The sequence below is a fragment of the Anopheles moucheti genome, chromosome 2, assembly GCF_943734755.1.
Source record: "Anopheles moucheti chromosome 2, idAnoMoucSN_F20_07, whole genome shotgun sequence".
In the NCBI taxonomy this organism is placed as follows: Eukaryota; Metazoa; Arthropoda; class Insecta; order Diptera; family Culicidae; genus Anopheles; species Anopheles moucheti.
Window position 1 is genome coordinate 22055573 of NC_069140.1, and position 13395 is coordinate 22068967.

General features: G+C 42.6%; 2 protein-coding genes across 2 annotated transcripts in view; one reads left to right on the top strand and one right to left on the bottom strand.

Annotated features, from left to right (window-relative positions):
• Positions 1 to 916: 916 nt before the first annotated feature.
• LOC128298446 (cilia- and flagella-associated protein 36) lies at positions 917 to 2093 on the top strand. The gene is made up of 3 exons (XM_053034199.1): positions 917 to 1019; positions 1093 to 1742; positions 1830 to 2093. The coding sequence occupies exons 1-3, from the start codon at positions 917 to 919 to the stop codon at positions 2091 to 2093; spliced, it is 1017 nt and encodes a 338-aa protein (XP_052890159.1).
• Positions 2094 to 5639: 3546 nt separating this feature from the next.
• Positions 5640 to 13395, bottom strand: part of LOC128299008 (proteoglycan Cow) — an 86775-nt gene continuing 79019 nt past the window's right edge. The window contains exons 7-11 of the mRNA XM_053034838.1: positions 11355 to 11483; positions 10911 to 11100; positions 7155 to 7544; positions 6943 to 7080; positions 5640 to 6426 (exon numbers count right to left, since the gene is read on the bottom strand). Of these exons, the coding sequence (XP_052890798.1) occupies positions 6314 to 6426; positions 6943 to 7080; positions 7155 to 7544; positions 10911 to 11100; positions 11355 to 11483 (960 nt within the window). The 3' untranslated portion in view covers positions 5640 to 6313. The remainder of the gene's footprint in view (positions 6427 to 6942; positions 7081 to 7154; positions 7545 to 10910; positions 11101 to 11354; positions 11484 to 13395) is intronic.

Sequence of the window (13395 nt, forward strand, 5' to 3'; positions counted from 1 at the left end):
AGCTTCTAAATTTAATTTTAAGCGTGTTTCGGTTGAATAAAATCAATTGGGGCACAAACACGTACACACACTAATGGATGTCGCCTCCACGTGGGTAGGTCGGCGAATTACACCCTAAAAGTTTTGATCCTTTTGAGGGTTTGCGCACTATCGACATGATGTAATAAAAGCTGGAAATGGTCAGGAAAAGCGCATAAGGCCACTGAACGTTTACTACAGATGAAACAAAACAAAAAAATGCTGATAATGGGGTCGCGGCACGAGACAAGTTCACGATTGTCAAACATATAACATAATAATGGTATATAGATATATAAGTAGTATTTGGAAAATAGTAGTATCACGCCCGTTCCCAAAAAGACCCCTTGGAAAACCTGCAGAAGCGAATGAAATAATATGAAAAAGTTTAAAGGTAAAGCAAAGATACAAAAACAAAGCGCAAAAACGCAAACAAAAAAAAAAACACATAAAAAGAATACAACCACGCGGATGATGAAAAATGAAAACAACAATTGTTGTAATGTTTTGTGAAGGATGTATTGAGAAAAATTAATTGAGCCCTTTCCTGAAGAGGTTTCTTCAGCAAAGGCAAGTACACTGACGTGCACAGTTGTTTTTAAATCAAAGAGTGTCTCGAAGGAAAGCGGATGGTCCAATGTTGATGAGTCACTCCAGTCCAGTACACTGTGCAGCGCTGCTACGATAAAATGCTGCAAACATGTTCGTCACCTTGGTAACAGCCGTTGGGAAAACAAAGAGAAATAGAGTCACTCTGCAGCTAAATGTCAGCGTCTAACGCTACCATGACGGTATAGGCACTCATCTGAGAAGAACGGTACGTTGTTACGATCGGAACTGTAATTTGTGATTGAATATATTTGCTTCTACAGTACTAAACAACACTCAAGCGCAGCAAATGGCGGATGATAATTCGTGGGTGTTTGACTCGCTGGTGTGCTTTTTGCACGGTCCCGTGTGGAATGCTCCACTGCAAACATTTATTGAGGATAAATCGATCAGTAAGTGTGCTTTCGGAACCCAATATGTGTGTGTGTGTGTTTTTGCTAATCGCGGTGTAAATATTTCCACCAGTTTTTGATCCGAACCTGCAGCCCGATGAAAGCAACCCCGAATTTCGCAAGGTGCACGATGAGTACAAGAATCTGGTTGACTACATGCTCGGTTCATTCATGGAGGAGATGCAAATAACGCCGGAACAGTTCGAGTTTGCCTGTCTGGAAGGTCGCCATGTGGCCAGCCTTGGTGCGCCCCGTGCCGCATCCGCCGGTACATCCGGTGAGGATCGTGCGGAACAGTCCGGTGCCAATACGTTTTCGTTCCATCAGGGCCTGTTTCAGCAGATATGGGCCGCCAACGATATACGTATTTTCATACGCATGATGGTACAGCGTAACGTGGAGCTTCAACTACAGGCGCTAGATTTAATCGAAAGACGCTCCCAAAGCATGTCTAAGCGCGATGAAAGTTCGGATGTTGATGCGCTATCGGAATTGCTGCTAAAGGACGATAAAAAGCAGAATGATGACCCTCCGGTGGAGGGTGAAATCGAGCGGGATATTTTGAAATCAGTCGAAAACGAATTAAATGTACCGGGACGGGATGCGAGTGCAGGAGCTTCACCGGTTCGGCAGTCCGTTTTGGACAACACTCTAGACGGTGAGCTGTCGGCGGGAGAAAAGGATAAGTTTCAGCGCTTGAATTTGTTCTTCGAGCAGGAGAAGGTATGGTTATGATATTATTTGCACCAACACTGCTGTCCATCAACGTTGTCTTTTACATCCATCTTTACCATGTACTTTGTTTTTTAGATCAATAACGAAGATATGAAAGCGCGTCAAGAATATTTGCGCACGCAGCGGGACAAAATTTTGACCATCAAAAAGCAGGCTCGCGCACGCCAGCTGAACGAAACGATACGCAAAAACGAACGACCAACCTCGGCACAGGTGGCCCAGAAGTTTTTGGAAGGTGAAACCGAATCGGTATCGGTGGAACCACCGGAAGGATCGCTTCAGCTACGGAAGTTGCTAGCCCAACGACTACGAAACGAGGTAGCTGTCGATAAGGAGTAAAGTAGGAGGCTTTAGGTCGACGGAACCGGAGGTCATGGTGGTGGGATGTAAATTAACAATAACAACCCACACTCACTATACACGCTTGTCGAGGTGTTTACGATCGATATCGAACGAATGCTTTGGTGACTAATACATGCTGAAAAGCATGCCGTAAATGTTTTTTATGTGCATATGCAGCAGTTTGTACGTTCAGATGGATTGTGTGGATAAGATGCGTCGGAGCTAACCTTAACTGAACTCGGAGAGCATGAAAAATGGCTGTTTGCACCGAAAAAGGAACTTAATAATAAACAGCACAATTTGTTGGGGTTTGAACCTTCATCCTTGCCCATTGCAGTAAACCAGATAAGTTTAAACATTGAATTAAATTATTGTTTTTTATTCACTTACTGTGAAACATGAGTTCGTATTGCACAGCGCCTTCTAGTGTAGAGTAGCTGCAGCATAAAAATAAGGAATGGTTTTTAAACGAACATTCCGCAATTTTTATTCCTGTTCTTCTCTACTTCAGGATGTTTCGAATAGTACGCAATAGTTTTTTTATTATAGTTCTTTAGGGATATGCCCTTTTCGTGCACAAAAACAATTTTTTATAAAATGTTTGTTTTCAATGTATAAACAATAAATGATTTGTTTCTGTTTTTGAAATAATCCTGCGTACAAGACATTTATGGAAAATTAAAGGAAAAGTATTCATTTTATTCTTGCTCTTACAAAATTGCCTCTATAATATCCACCGTTCAGAAAGTTACTGTCGGAAGTGCCATGTTGCAAACAACGATCTTTCATAGAGCGGTGCCAAATAGTGAGGCACTCATGATTTTATATGTACATAATAATACGGGTTGAAATTTGTAGTAAGTGGTTCATATACTAGGGGACAGCCTAAAATCCAAAGAATACTAATAAAAAAATGCATAGAACATGATATACATGATGTGATGTATGATTATCCCATGTGTTAGCAGGAAGATGGTTGTATCCGGTGTTAAAATTCTCCCCCAATGAGTCACCCACAATTTTCTTTCACATTATACTTAAAAAAAATCAAAAGACAAACGGACACAAAAACACAAACGCACAATTTATCTGTCCAAAGATTCGTCGTACTTTACTGATTTATTTTGTGTGTATGCCTCTGCTTTTCCATGCCACAACACCACATACATACTGCACACCGGTATTCGGTGTTGTTTTTAGTGTTTAAGTTTGTAAAGTTTGCTCCCCCGGTTTCCCCTCTCCGGTTGCGATTTTTTTTTGCTTGCTTCTGCCTCTACGTTTAGATTCCTTATCCATTAGTGGTAATGATGCTTCTATTGTTTTTCACTATCCCGAAGCACACGAGCGCACGAAACAAGGGAGAAGGTTTCGCGGCCGGTTGTTGGTTGTGAACAAAAAAAGGTCGCATTTTTCTTGCTGCAGCGTGGTTCTTGCTACTACGGTTATATGGGAGCACACGTTACCATGGAAATAGTAGTGCGTACTGTGTTCAAACTGTTTGCGTGATCTGTTTCACCTGATCCAGACCGGTTTGGTTCTCTATCCCGTGTTATTTTGTGTGTGTTTTTAAATATCTGCGCATGAATGACGCCCCAAATTTGGGCCCAGTGATTTAGTTTTCTGTAATATTACCAATCAGTGAAAGAGTATTTGATGCGATCTTCAATTTTTTTGCAATGAGTTCTACTAGAATTCGTTCGGCTACCTTAAAAGTTAAACATAAGTAAACAAGTTGTTTTCTTCACATTTGTTTCTCTTATCTACGAGTGTCTTGTTTGGATGTCGGTACGTTAGAGGAGGGAAATTTACTTGATTTTAAAACGACACAAAACCATACATACATACGATTGCACTGGAGCCAATAGGAATAATAATAAATGTAACATAGTATTCCTTTCGTTATGTTCATGTTCAAAATGAGTTTAACATGACTTGTTTTATGAATTCTCATACATTATCTTTCTCTTCGGAAACTTTAGCGTTTTAACTACTCTTCTACTCGCTCTCTCATTCCTTGCTGTGAGTGTCCTACGTTATGCAGACTTACATACGGCTACGAGTTGCGGTGTTTTTTTTGTCGATAGGTATGCATTAGCATTTCATTCCGTTTCGGGTTTTTAAATGTTTGTTTTTCTAGCCCCAATATCTAGCTGCATCTCACTGCAGTAATATCATCTCTGTGCAGTACACAAAGTTATGCACAACGCTGTGGTTTGCGTATTTACTAAAAGAATTGCGTCTGTAATGGCTAGTGCGCGTGTGTGTTGGTGCTGGGGTGTGTTATTGTTTTTGTTCGGGAGCTGTATTCACTTTGATTGCGTGAGTGGAATCGCTCAAGGGGTTACTTGTAAGTAATATCTGGTAGTAATAATAGTAGTAGTTGTTGTTGTAAGCACAAATCATTCACTGCATTTGCGATGTTCTATTACAATGAACGGCACATTGTTTTCTTTGGGTTCTTTACTGCGAGTGCCTACAGTACGACAAAAGCACAGTGTGTGTATGTATGTGATATCATAGACCCCGTTAATGGAGGCGCATGGTACTTCATTGTAAATGGAGACGCATGGTGGTTCACTGTTCATCACGTCACTATTCCGCGCAAGCCCATTTTTCTCCTCTTTTCGGTACATCACATCCAGCGTACAGCACAAACGAAACAAAAATTGTCACTTACACACACACGTTATATGGACAATGTGTTCTACCACCTGACATTCCCACGGCCGGGGCACTCAACTACTAAAGATCGCTAGTTGTAGTGTAACCATTCTATATAATCTGGCTTGCTTTTATCGGTTTGTCGAACAAAAAGGTGCGAAGAAACACAAAACAAAATGGCTTCTAAGGCTCATAAATGCAGGCTGCGTTTACGGTTGTTACATCAAGTTCTCTAAAGTGATTTGCTTTTACGCTAGATGCAGTTTGGTGATGGTTTGGTTTTCTTCTTTCATGTGATGGCCACTAAACAGCACTATTCAACCGAGTTACGGACACAAAAAGGGGTTTAGTGGCGAGTTTTTCGAGCATTTGGCTACCTGTTCGCTAGTTTCCAACACACCGATCACTCCTTCCAAACGACCTCTTTTCAAACGCCTCCCATCCCGATCAGCAAATGGTGAAGAAAAGTGATCAATTAATCCGAATTATCAATACCAGACTTTCGAGTGGTGCAGCAACGTCTATCTTTTCTTTGCTTTCGTAAATTACATTACCATAAAGCACGGGCCCGCGGGGGGGTTTCTGTTTTGCTCAAACTAGCACGCTAGAAATCACTACTGCTTAGTAATACTTTTTACGTTTTCTTAACATCTCTTGGCCGGCTTAAATTTGTCTGCTTGCTTGCTATTTTCCACGTACAAACACACACAAACGCAGCATTCGGCATGCAACACTCACTCACTAGTTTTGCATTTGCAGCAGTAAAGACGGATAGCACTAAAGAAGTGGCTTGGCTTATTATCTAAAAGTTAAGGTTAGTTAGCTTATTTTTGTTTTTTCCTCTTCACGCTTTTCTGCTCGGGGGTTTTTTTCTCATTCTCTCTCTTTCTCTCCCTCTCTCTCTCTTTCTCTCTGTATCATGCTGATCGATGGAAACTTTGCGTTGAATTGTATTCATGGTTTGTAATCGTGACGTTTTGTTTTTACAATAGAAGTTTTACGTACAGATGCAAAATGGAATTAATTCAAAGTTCATAAGCAGCATATGAATTGGGGTTTGCTTTACACGATGCTTTACAACAATAACAAATGTCACGCACTTTACAACACTTCTCTAAGGACGGGAATTATTTCTTCGAAGTGGCACACGAGAGAAAGAAAGAAAGAGCCAACCAACGGTTCGTTCCGCTGTGAAATATTACGCCACACTTCATCACCACCACCAGACGCGCGTGGGTTTTTTGTTTGTTTGTTTTAAGAGTGTTCGGACGGGAAATGGGAGATGATTTGTCTACTATACTGGGTTTTTTTTTGCTGGCTGTTTATATACGTTTACATTACTCAATACACGCATTCTCACACAATGTTTAGTGGTTTTCAGGTTGAATTAAAGTAACTGTAAAGCTACAGCTTTAACAAATGTGTTTGGTTTGTTTTTTTCTTCTAAAAAACCAAAAATCACCATAACATATAATCTAAGACATTAGATGAAAGAGAGCTGGAAGAAATCTTAAAGGAACGACACCTCTTTTACCGTTGCCGGTACTAGCAACGCTTTAAAACACCAGCAGACGATCAGCGCTACCCTCCTGGCTATCGTCGTCGTCGTCCGAATCTTCCGTATCCTCGTCGTCGGAGTTAAGTGTTGTAGCATTGTTTATGATTTCTTCTGTGGAAGCAAAATAAAAGTAATGGAAATTAGAAAAAAGTGTTGTGTTTTATTAAAGACTAGGCATTTTTTCTAGCAGGCTTTTTACCCAGGCTAGGTCATATGTATGGGGAGAAACTTATTTATACGCGTTTGATGTAGCAGTAATTTAATTAAGGTTAATGAAAAGTGAATAAAATTTGCATGAAATTTGCATAATAATAGTTGAATAAAAAGCATCATAATAACAGTGCATAATGGAGACGCATGGTCGTTTATTAACATAAATGGAGGCGCATGGTATTCCACCGCATTATGTGCATCATGGAGACGCATGGTAGTTCATCGCGAATGGAGACGAATGGTGGTTCACTGTTACGTAAGCAAAGCTCACTTTTAATTGCGTCTGAACTTTAATTTAAAAAAAATCGACAAAAACCTTGCTACATCCAATGGAATGTATTTGTGAAAGTGAATATCGTACGTGAAACCGTTTATCCTTCAAAAGCGTTTAGATAGCAAGAAAAATAAACTCACCACAGTTGGGTTTTCCTCGGGTGCGCGTGTTGGCAAACTCGACACCGTGCTCATCCACACACCAGCACACGCCTACCGCCTGATGGCACTGGGTCGGTTTGTAAAATCCTTGACTGTCACAATCTGGAGCGTACGAACCTTGTGATGAGAGATTGATTAGACGAACTGTTTGTAAAATTAATACATCTTCGAAGAGCGAGGGCCGGACTTACCACTCAGATCGTTACCGAGACGTCGCCGGACGGCAGCACACGGGCGGTCGGTTTTCTCGAAACAACGGCACCATTCGCGCGGATCGATCGTGCCGTCCTGATCGAGATCGCACGTATCGATGAACGGTTTGATGCACCGCTCGTTCTGATCGTGCTCCAGATCGTACAGCTCCTGCGTCGACAGCTCGCCATCGTTGTTCAGATCCAGGTGGCCAAACATCCAGCGGGCCTCCAGCTTGCAGGCGGCGGGAAAGTGCACCTTGTTCTTCTGCTGCTGATGCTGACGTCGCTTCTTGCTGTCCGCCATGATTACCGAGAACCAATCGAGCAGCCGGTTACCGATGGCCGTCAGCTGCTGCGGTTTGCATTCGCTCGATTTCATCGGATAACCTGGCGGTGGAATCGAACCGAAACGAAAGGTACGATGAGTGAATGAGCCAAACTATTTACAGCGAATCAGAAAGGGGTTGAACTTTACATTGGCATCACACCGGGTGCAGAGCCCATTGATGGAAGTGAGGCAACACGACAGCACGAGGAAGGTCTTAAATATTCTCCAAACCAAAATGGTGAAAAGTTATTGCGCTGATTTGCTAATCACCATCGTTAATTAAGCGTTGTAGTTCACCGAACGCAAGAGCGTACGCGTGGAGCAGAGGTGGATGGTGGAAAAGCGAGAGGTGCCGAACTCCTTCCGCTTTGCCAATCTGAATAGGTAATGACATTTTACAAATACATGCCCGCTACCTTTCGGCACAGGTCAAAAAGTTTCATCACAACCATCAAAAGCGCCACCGAATGTACGCGAACGCTGGTACGTTGAAACGGTGGAGAACCCTCCGGTGGATGGGTTGGTGCCGTATTTTCATGTAAAAGTTAGTGTGTCGTCAGGATGGATGGGTGAGATTGTGCGGAAAATACACGGCACGGTTCGTGTTCCGCATTAGCAAACAATGAAGCCTTTAATTAGTAGGGGATGAATAGTTTAGTTGGAATAATTTGTTAAACAGCACCGTTTGCTTATCTAACTGTATATTAAAGTTGGAAGCAAAAAAAAAAGATGCACACAAAACGAAAACCTTCTCGATCGATTTATTTAAAATGTTTTGGAACAATTTTTTGTTTACTTAGCACTGACACTGCTCCAATAAAATAAACCATCAGCCCTGTACCGTCGCTAATGTGTTGCATTCCGAACCGCTTAGTGAAAATGCTTGTAACTTTAAAAGTAAACTTCATTACGCTTTCACTTTCTTCGAATAGACCCACTTAGACGCACCGAGATAGAGAGAGAGAGAGAGAGCGAAAGGGGGAGAGAAAGAAGGAGAAGTAAGGCATTAATCTGCCCGCCGTTGGGATGGAGTTGCGATGGGTGTGCTTTAAACTTTTTCAACCGAGTTACTTTGCCTACCTTCTCGACTTTTCCGGGCCCGCTACTTAACTAAACATTGTTTCAAGCCTTACCCGCTAGGCCCACCCATCCATCCACACCCCACGACATTACCCGTATTGATAGCGGGGTACGTGCGCGACGTGCTCAATAAGGGTGTATTAGTAGCGTGGCCCTGTTTCGTGTTCTCCGGCATTGTGCGCGTACCAGTACCGGCAAAGTACCATCATGTTAATGCCATGTAGCGTGAAGGGAATTTCACTGTCCTGCTAAGATAAACATTCCCCCATCCTCACCTCGTTTGGCCCTTCACACCTTCTCCTTCTCCACCTCCCGCCCAACCCGGTGTTTGTGAAGGCTCGTTTGCACCGGTTGTCTGTTTTTGGTTGCACAGAAGGTTAAACAATACTTAATTGCCATAAATCTTTGCTCGTTCGCGCTCACATCGCCCGCTAGAAAGTGGGGCTTACGGTGCATGGAATCCTTTCCCGGAACGATGGCGAAGGATTAAGCGTGGTGAAAGGACACAACGCACGGTGGGACAATATGGGACATCAAAACGGATATTTTGTTCGTGAAATATTCCCTACTAACTGGTGTTATGTTAAGTTTGTATTAAAAGTTTTTAAAAAGCTGAAGCGACGACTTTTAATTAACATATTCTTCCAACATTGATAATTGAGGAATTGTTTGACAAGTTGTAATGGTGTCTTTTTACAAGCCTATTCTAGCTAATTTGATGTTGTAGAAGTTATTTTGCATCAAACAATGCGTATTTGACCTTAAAAACATGGAAATTAATCCATAATAACTACAGTTTTTTCGAATTGTTTAAAGGTTTCTGCCGTAGTTGCCGTAGTATGAATTGATATAAACCTTTAGATTTACTTAAATTGACTAATGGAACTATACTTACAATATGTAATTTTACAATAAGTAATAAGTAATGGATTAAAAAAAGCTTTTGATTTTCACCGAAATGTTCACCCACTGTCCCACTGTGCATAGGGGAGAAATTCACATTCCTGGTACAATCACACGTTGCCGTTTTTGAAGCTGCTTGGATACGCCGGTTGCCATCAGCAGCAGTTAGCCGTGATCGAAGTAAACGCTGCACAGTGCTGCCACCTGATGGTGGCCGGTGGAGGGAAGTCGTGCTTTTAATTTAATATTTTACGTACGAAACATGGTGAGCACAACTGGATGATACAAATGGTGATGCTTTCGAGTGAGAGAGAGATGGAGGGAAATAGACAGGGAAAATAAAACACACAAGTAAAGAGCATCCCTGAGGTATCAAACAAAGAAGAACAGCAAAAAGCGCGAGGTGCGTACGCGGAAGATGTTCTCGCGCTACTGTACTTCACGTGTGTTTTGCCACCAGTACCACGATGCGGCAAAGGGTTTCTATGCAATCAGTATGCTACCGGTGTACTGTTTCTCGATTAGATAAACGTTGCGGATCAGCATATCGCTGCGCGCTGTACGCGCACCGGAAGCTGAAGCATGTGCTCGGTAAACGCAAGCATTGATATGTTTCTTGCATAAATTAGTACGCGTAATATGAAGGTTGCGGTTGAAAGCTTAAAGATGGTTACAAAATTTATCGTTTCGTTAAATTATTGTGTAAGAAGGTGGAGCTAAAAGAAGGGAGGAACAATTTAAACGTTGAAAATGGCTCTCCTTAAAATGAAATTTTCTTGACGAGATCATTTTCACTTAACGAGACTTATTTGCCGAAATTTGCCATCAGAGCTCTATCATAATAAAATTGTGCACTTAGCTAAGTAGTCTTCTTTCACAATGCTTTAATATTCTGAAATTCTGAGAATTTTTGCGTGCAATGTGACTTATTTCCTGTTTTCTTGAATGTGTTTCTTAATTTAAGATTCTTTTTTGGACAGGTTTTGCCTCATGGTTAAGTTTTAGGCCGAATGTTTTACTTAAATCTCTCATTTCCCAACACTTATATATCAGTAACGAATGCATCCGACCAGCAGACGTCTGTCTTCACTCAACAAAGCACACCGGAAATAGCTGTTTTCAGGTTTGCAGCGTATAGAACCAAACCGGAGTCGGTGCAATAGACAAGTAAAGCAGAAAAGGCTACACGATTTGTGCCGTTTGTGCCATTTTGCACAAACGCAGCCACACCGTGTACCAGCTTCGTAACGGTGTTTCGTGTTTCGAAAGTCAAATTAAGTCCGCCCGGATACGCTTTACCCGGTACCGATTGCTCGTGTGCCGTACACACAGGGGTGACGTTTGGCCTAACAACTCGCCTTACGGCGCATACCTGCCACAAGTTGGTAGCACCCCGTGCACCGGTTTCCAGTAAATGCTTCATTTGCCCACCCAACACTTACGTGCCACGCTGCTGCCGGACAGTTTGGATGGTTTGCTGTTGCCGTTGTTGGCGTTGCCGGTGCTGGTCGGCTTATCGAGCATCTCGTTGTATCCCCGGATTTTGTGCTTGTCCTCGGCTGTCAGGCGGGTCGAACCACTGGTGGACGTACCGTAACCATCATACGGACGGGATGCCGACGGCAATGAAGACTGCAATGTGTGCGGTTGGTGGAACGGAGCGAGAATGAGAACGGAAATGGGTAATGTTATGGTAATGAATATTTTCCAACCCTACTTTTTGCGCATCCTCGCTGGGTGGCGGTGTTGGGTGCGGGGATACAGGAAGGGATCGCTCAACACCGCCAGCAAATCACACATATACTCTCACACACACACACAGACATCCTTGCGAGTACTGGCAAAGGAACCAAGAACGGTTCCGGGAGCGCTGTTATCAGACCTACCTTGCCCTTGTACGTCGTGTACTTGATGTACTTGTAGTGCTTGTTGTCGTACTTGATCTCCTCGGGCGTGAAAGTGTACTGCGAGTTGATGTGGTTGTAGTGACGGTTCTTTTCCTCCTTGAGCTGCTGCTGCCGGTTTGGCCGCGTTCGTGTTTGACGATTGGGGGAACGAGTAGTGCAGATCGAAAGGAGAAAAAAGAGAGATAGAGAGAGGAAACGATAGGTTATAGTACTCCGTGCTAGTGCTAGCAGGGTGGCATACACAGTGAAGGGTGTGCCATTGTTATTTTATCGTCGATAATGGCCACACGGAGGACTCGTTGAAGGCTCTTAATTAAGAAACAACTGCATTCAGGTAGGAGACGGCGATATGACAGTCTAGAACCGCACCCGAAAGCATTGCTGCATTTGGTTTGTTTGGAAGTTGAATTTGAGTTTGTCTAAGCTTAGAAACCGTAAGCACCAACGCTGATTCATGAGTTTTGAATACCTTCGTCCTTGTTGACTAGATTTGACTGTCTGGACATGCTATAAAAAAGCTCACTATAGCATGGATTTATTATAGCAAATCAGCGATCCGTTTTGCATTCGTTTTTCGTGCATTGAAACCAATGCGGAGCTCGCTTGCCTAATCTACTTTCATGTTAAGAAGATAACGTCACACCCAACCAATTTCTACCAACTTCGCCACGGAACCGAGACGACTTCCATCATCGCCCGTCACGCTGTGTGTTGACATAGATCAGCATGAAAGCATCTTCCATGATCCGTAAGTCCAATATTCCCGTCGCACTTGGTGCTTATCCTTCAAAGGCTACAAATCGGCTAGCAGGAACACTTTGTCGCCTGTCAATCGTTTAACAGTTTAGCGAGGTAGTGAATGGTACTGGAATGGTCGGTTCTGTTTTTTTTTGCCCTCCGCTTCACTTCTAAAGCCAGCAGATAAACCATCTCCCGTAGCCTCCCGTTCGTGTATACAATCAGCACCGGAATGATGGAGCGCACGGTGCCAAAACCCAAACATGTTCGCATCGCAAAGCGAAGTTACTGCAACCATTCAAGCTGGATGATGTTTACTTTTCTGCCTGGCAGATGCTGCCGGTTCCGTACCTTTTTTTTGTCCTCCTTTACAACACCAACACTAAAGAAGACGTTGCGAAACGTAGATCGAATCTATTGGGACCGAATTGGCATTGGGGATGTGCTTATCGGGTACGGCATGACGAATCCCTCCAATAGCGAAGGATAGAAAGGCGAGCAAACCGTCAACTGCTGTATGATTTATGAAATACATAGGCCGTTTGAAGGTATGTTCGGTTTTTGGGGGTGGAGAAAGTAAAGCATTACTAAAGCAGTGCAAAAATGGAGCAATTTAAGAATATCCCTCGGACTGCACAAGAAACTGTAACGTTGTGAGCCATTCGAAACGTTTCAATACATTGAACAAACGGTCGGTGAAACGAAACTTCTTTGTACTGTGTTGGATCTATAATAAAAGTTAATAAACAGAAATTATCTTCAGGAAATAAAGGTGTCAAATGTCAAAGATTCAAAGATTCCGCTTAATTCGGTCCAAATTGAACAAGAATTTATGTTTCACCAAAGTAGTTGACATTTGCAGAGACTCTCCAACAGAGAATCGCCCATTTTAATGGTAATTTAGAGAAGAAATGCTTCAATCATGCCGTATAATAGTTGTCTGTAAATGATTAATTTTATAATTAATAAAAATATAAAATAAAAAAAATATTTTAACTATTTTCACCAAAAAAAAAAGATTGGTCGCGTTAGACAGACGGAACTCGCAAGGCAACGATTGGCTGGCCATGTCATTAGAAAGGCACCGGATGACTCAGCCTATTGAAGACTTTTGAAACCGACCACATGAACAGTGGGCTTAAGACAGCGGTATCGACTGTGAACGAGTTATTAGGTTAGTTCTGGGATATTAGACACTAATTTATCCACACTGTCCGATAGTCAGTGTTAACTAAGCGGGAACGGACCGGGTGGGATTTTCTTGCGGTCCTGCCGTGTAGAA

What these genes read in the sequence shown, in the direction of transcription:
- LOC128298446 (XM_053034199.1), top strand. Translation starts at nt 917, where the DNA reads ATGGCGGATGATAATTCGTGGGTGTTTGACTCGCTGGTGTGCTTTTTG. An exon ending in TATTGAGGATAAATCGATCA is followed by an intron (nt 1,020 to 1,092) that starts GTAAGTGTGCTT and finishes TATTTCCACCAG; the next exon opens with TTTTTGATCCGAACCTGCAG. An exon ending in TGTTCTTCGAGCAGGAGAAG is followed by an intron (nt 1,743 to 1,829) that starts GTATGGTTATGA and finishes TTTGTTTTTTAG; the next exon opens with ATCAATAACGAAGATATGAA.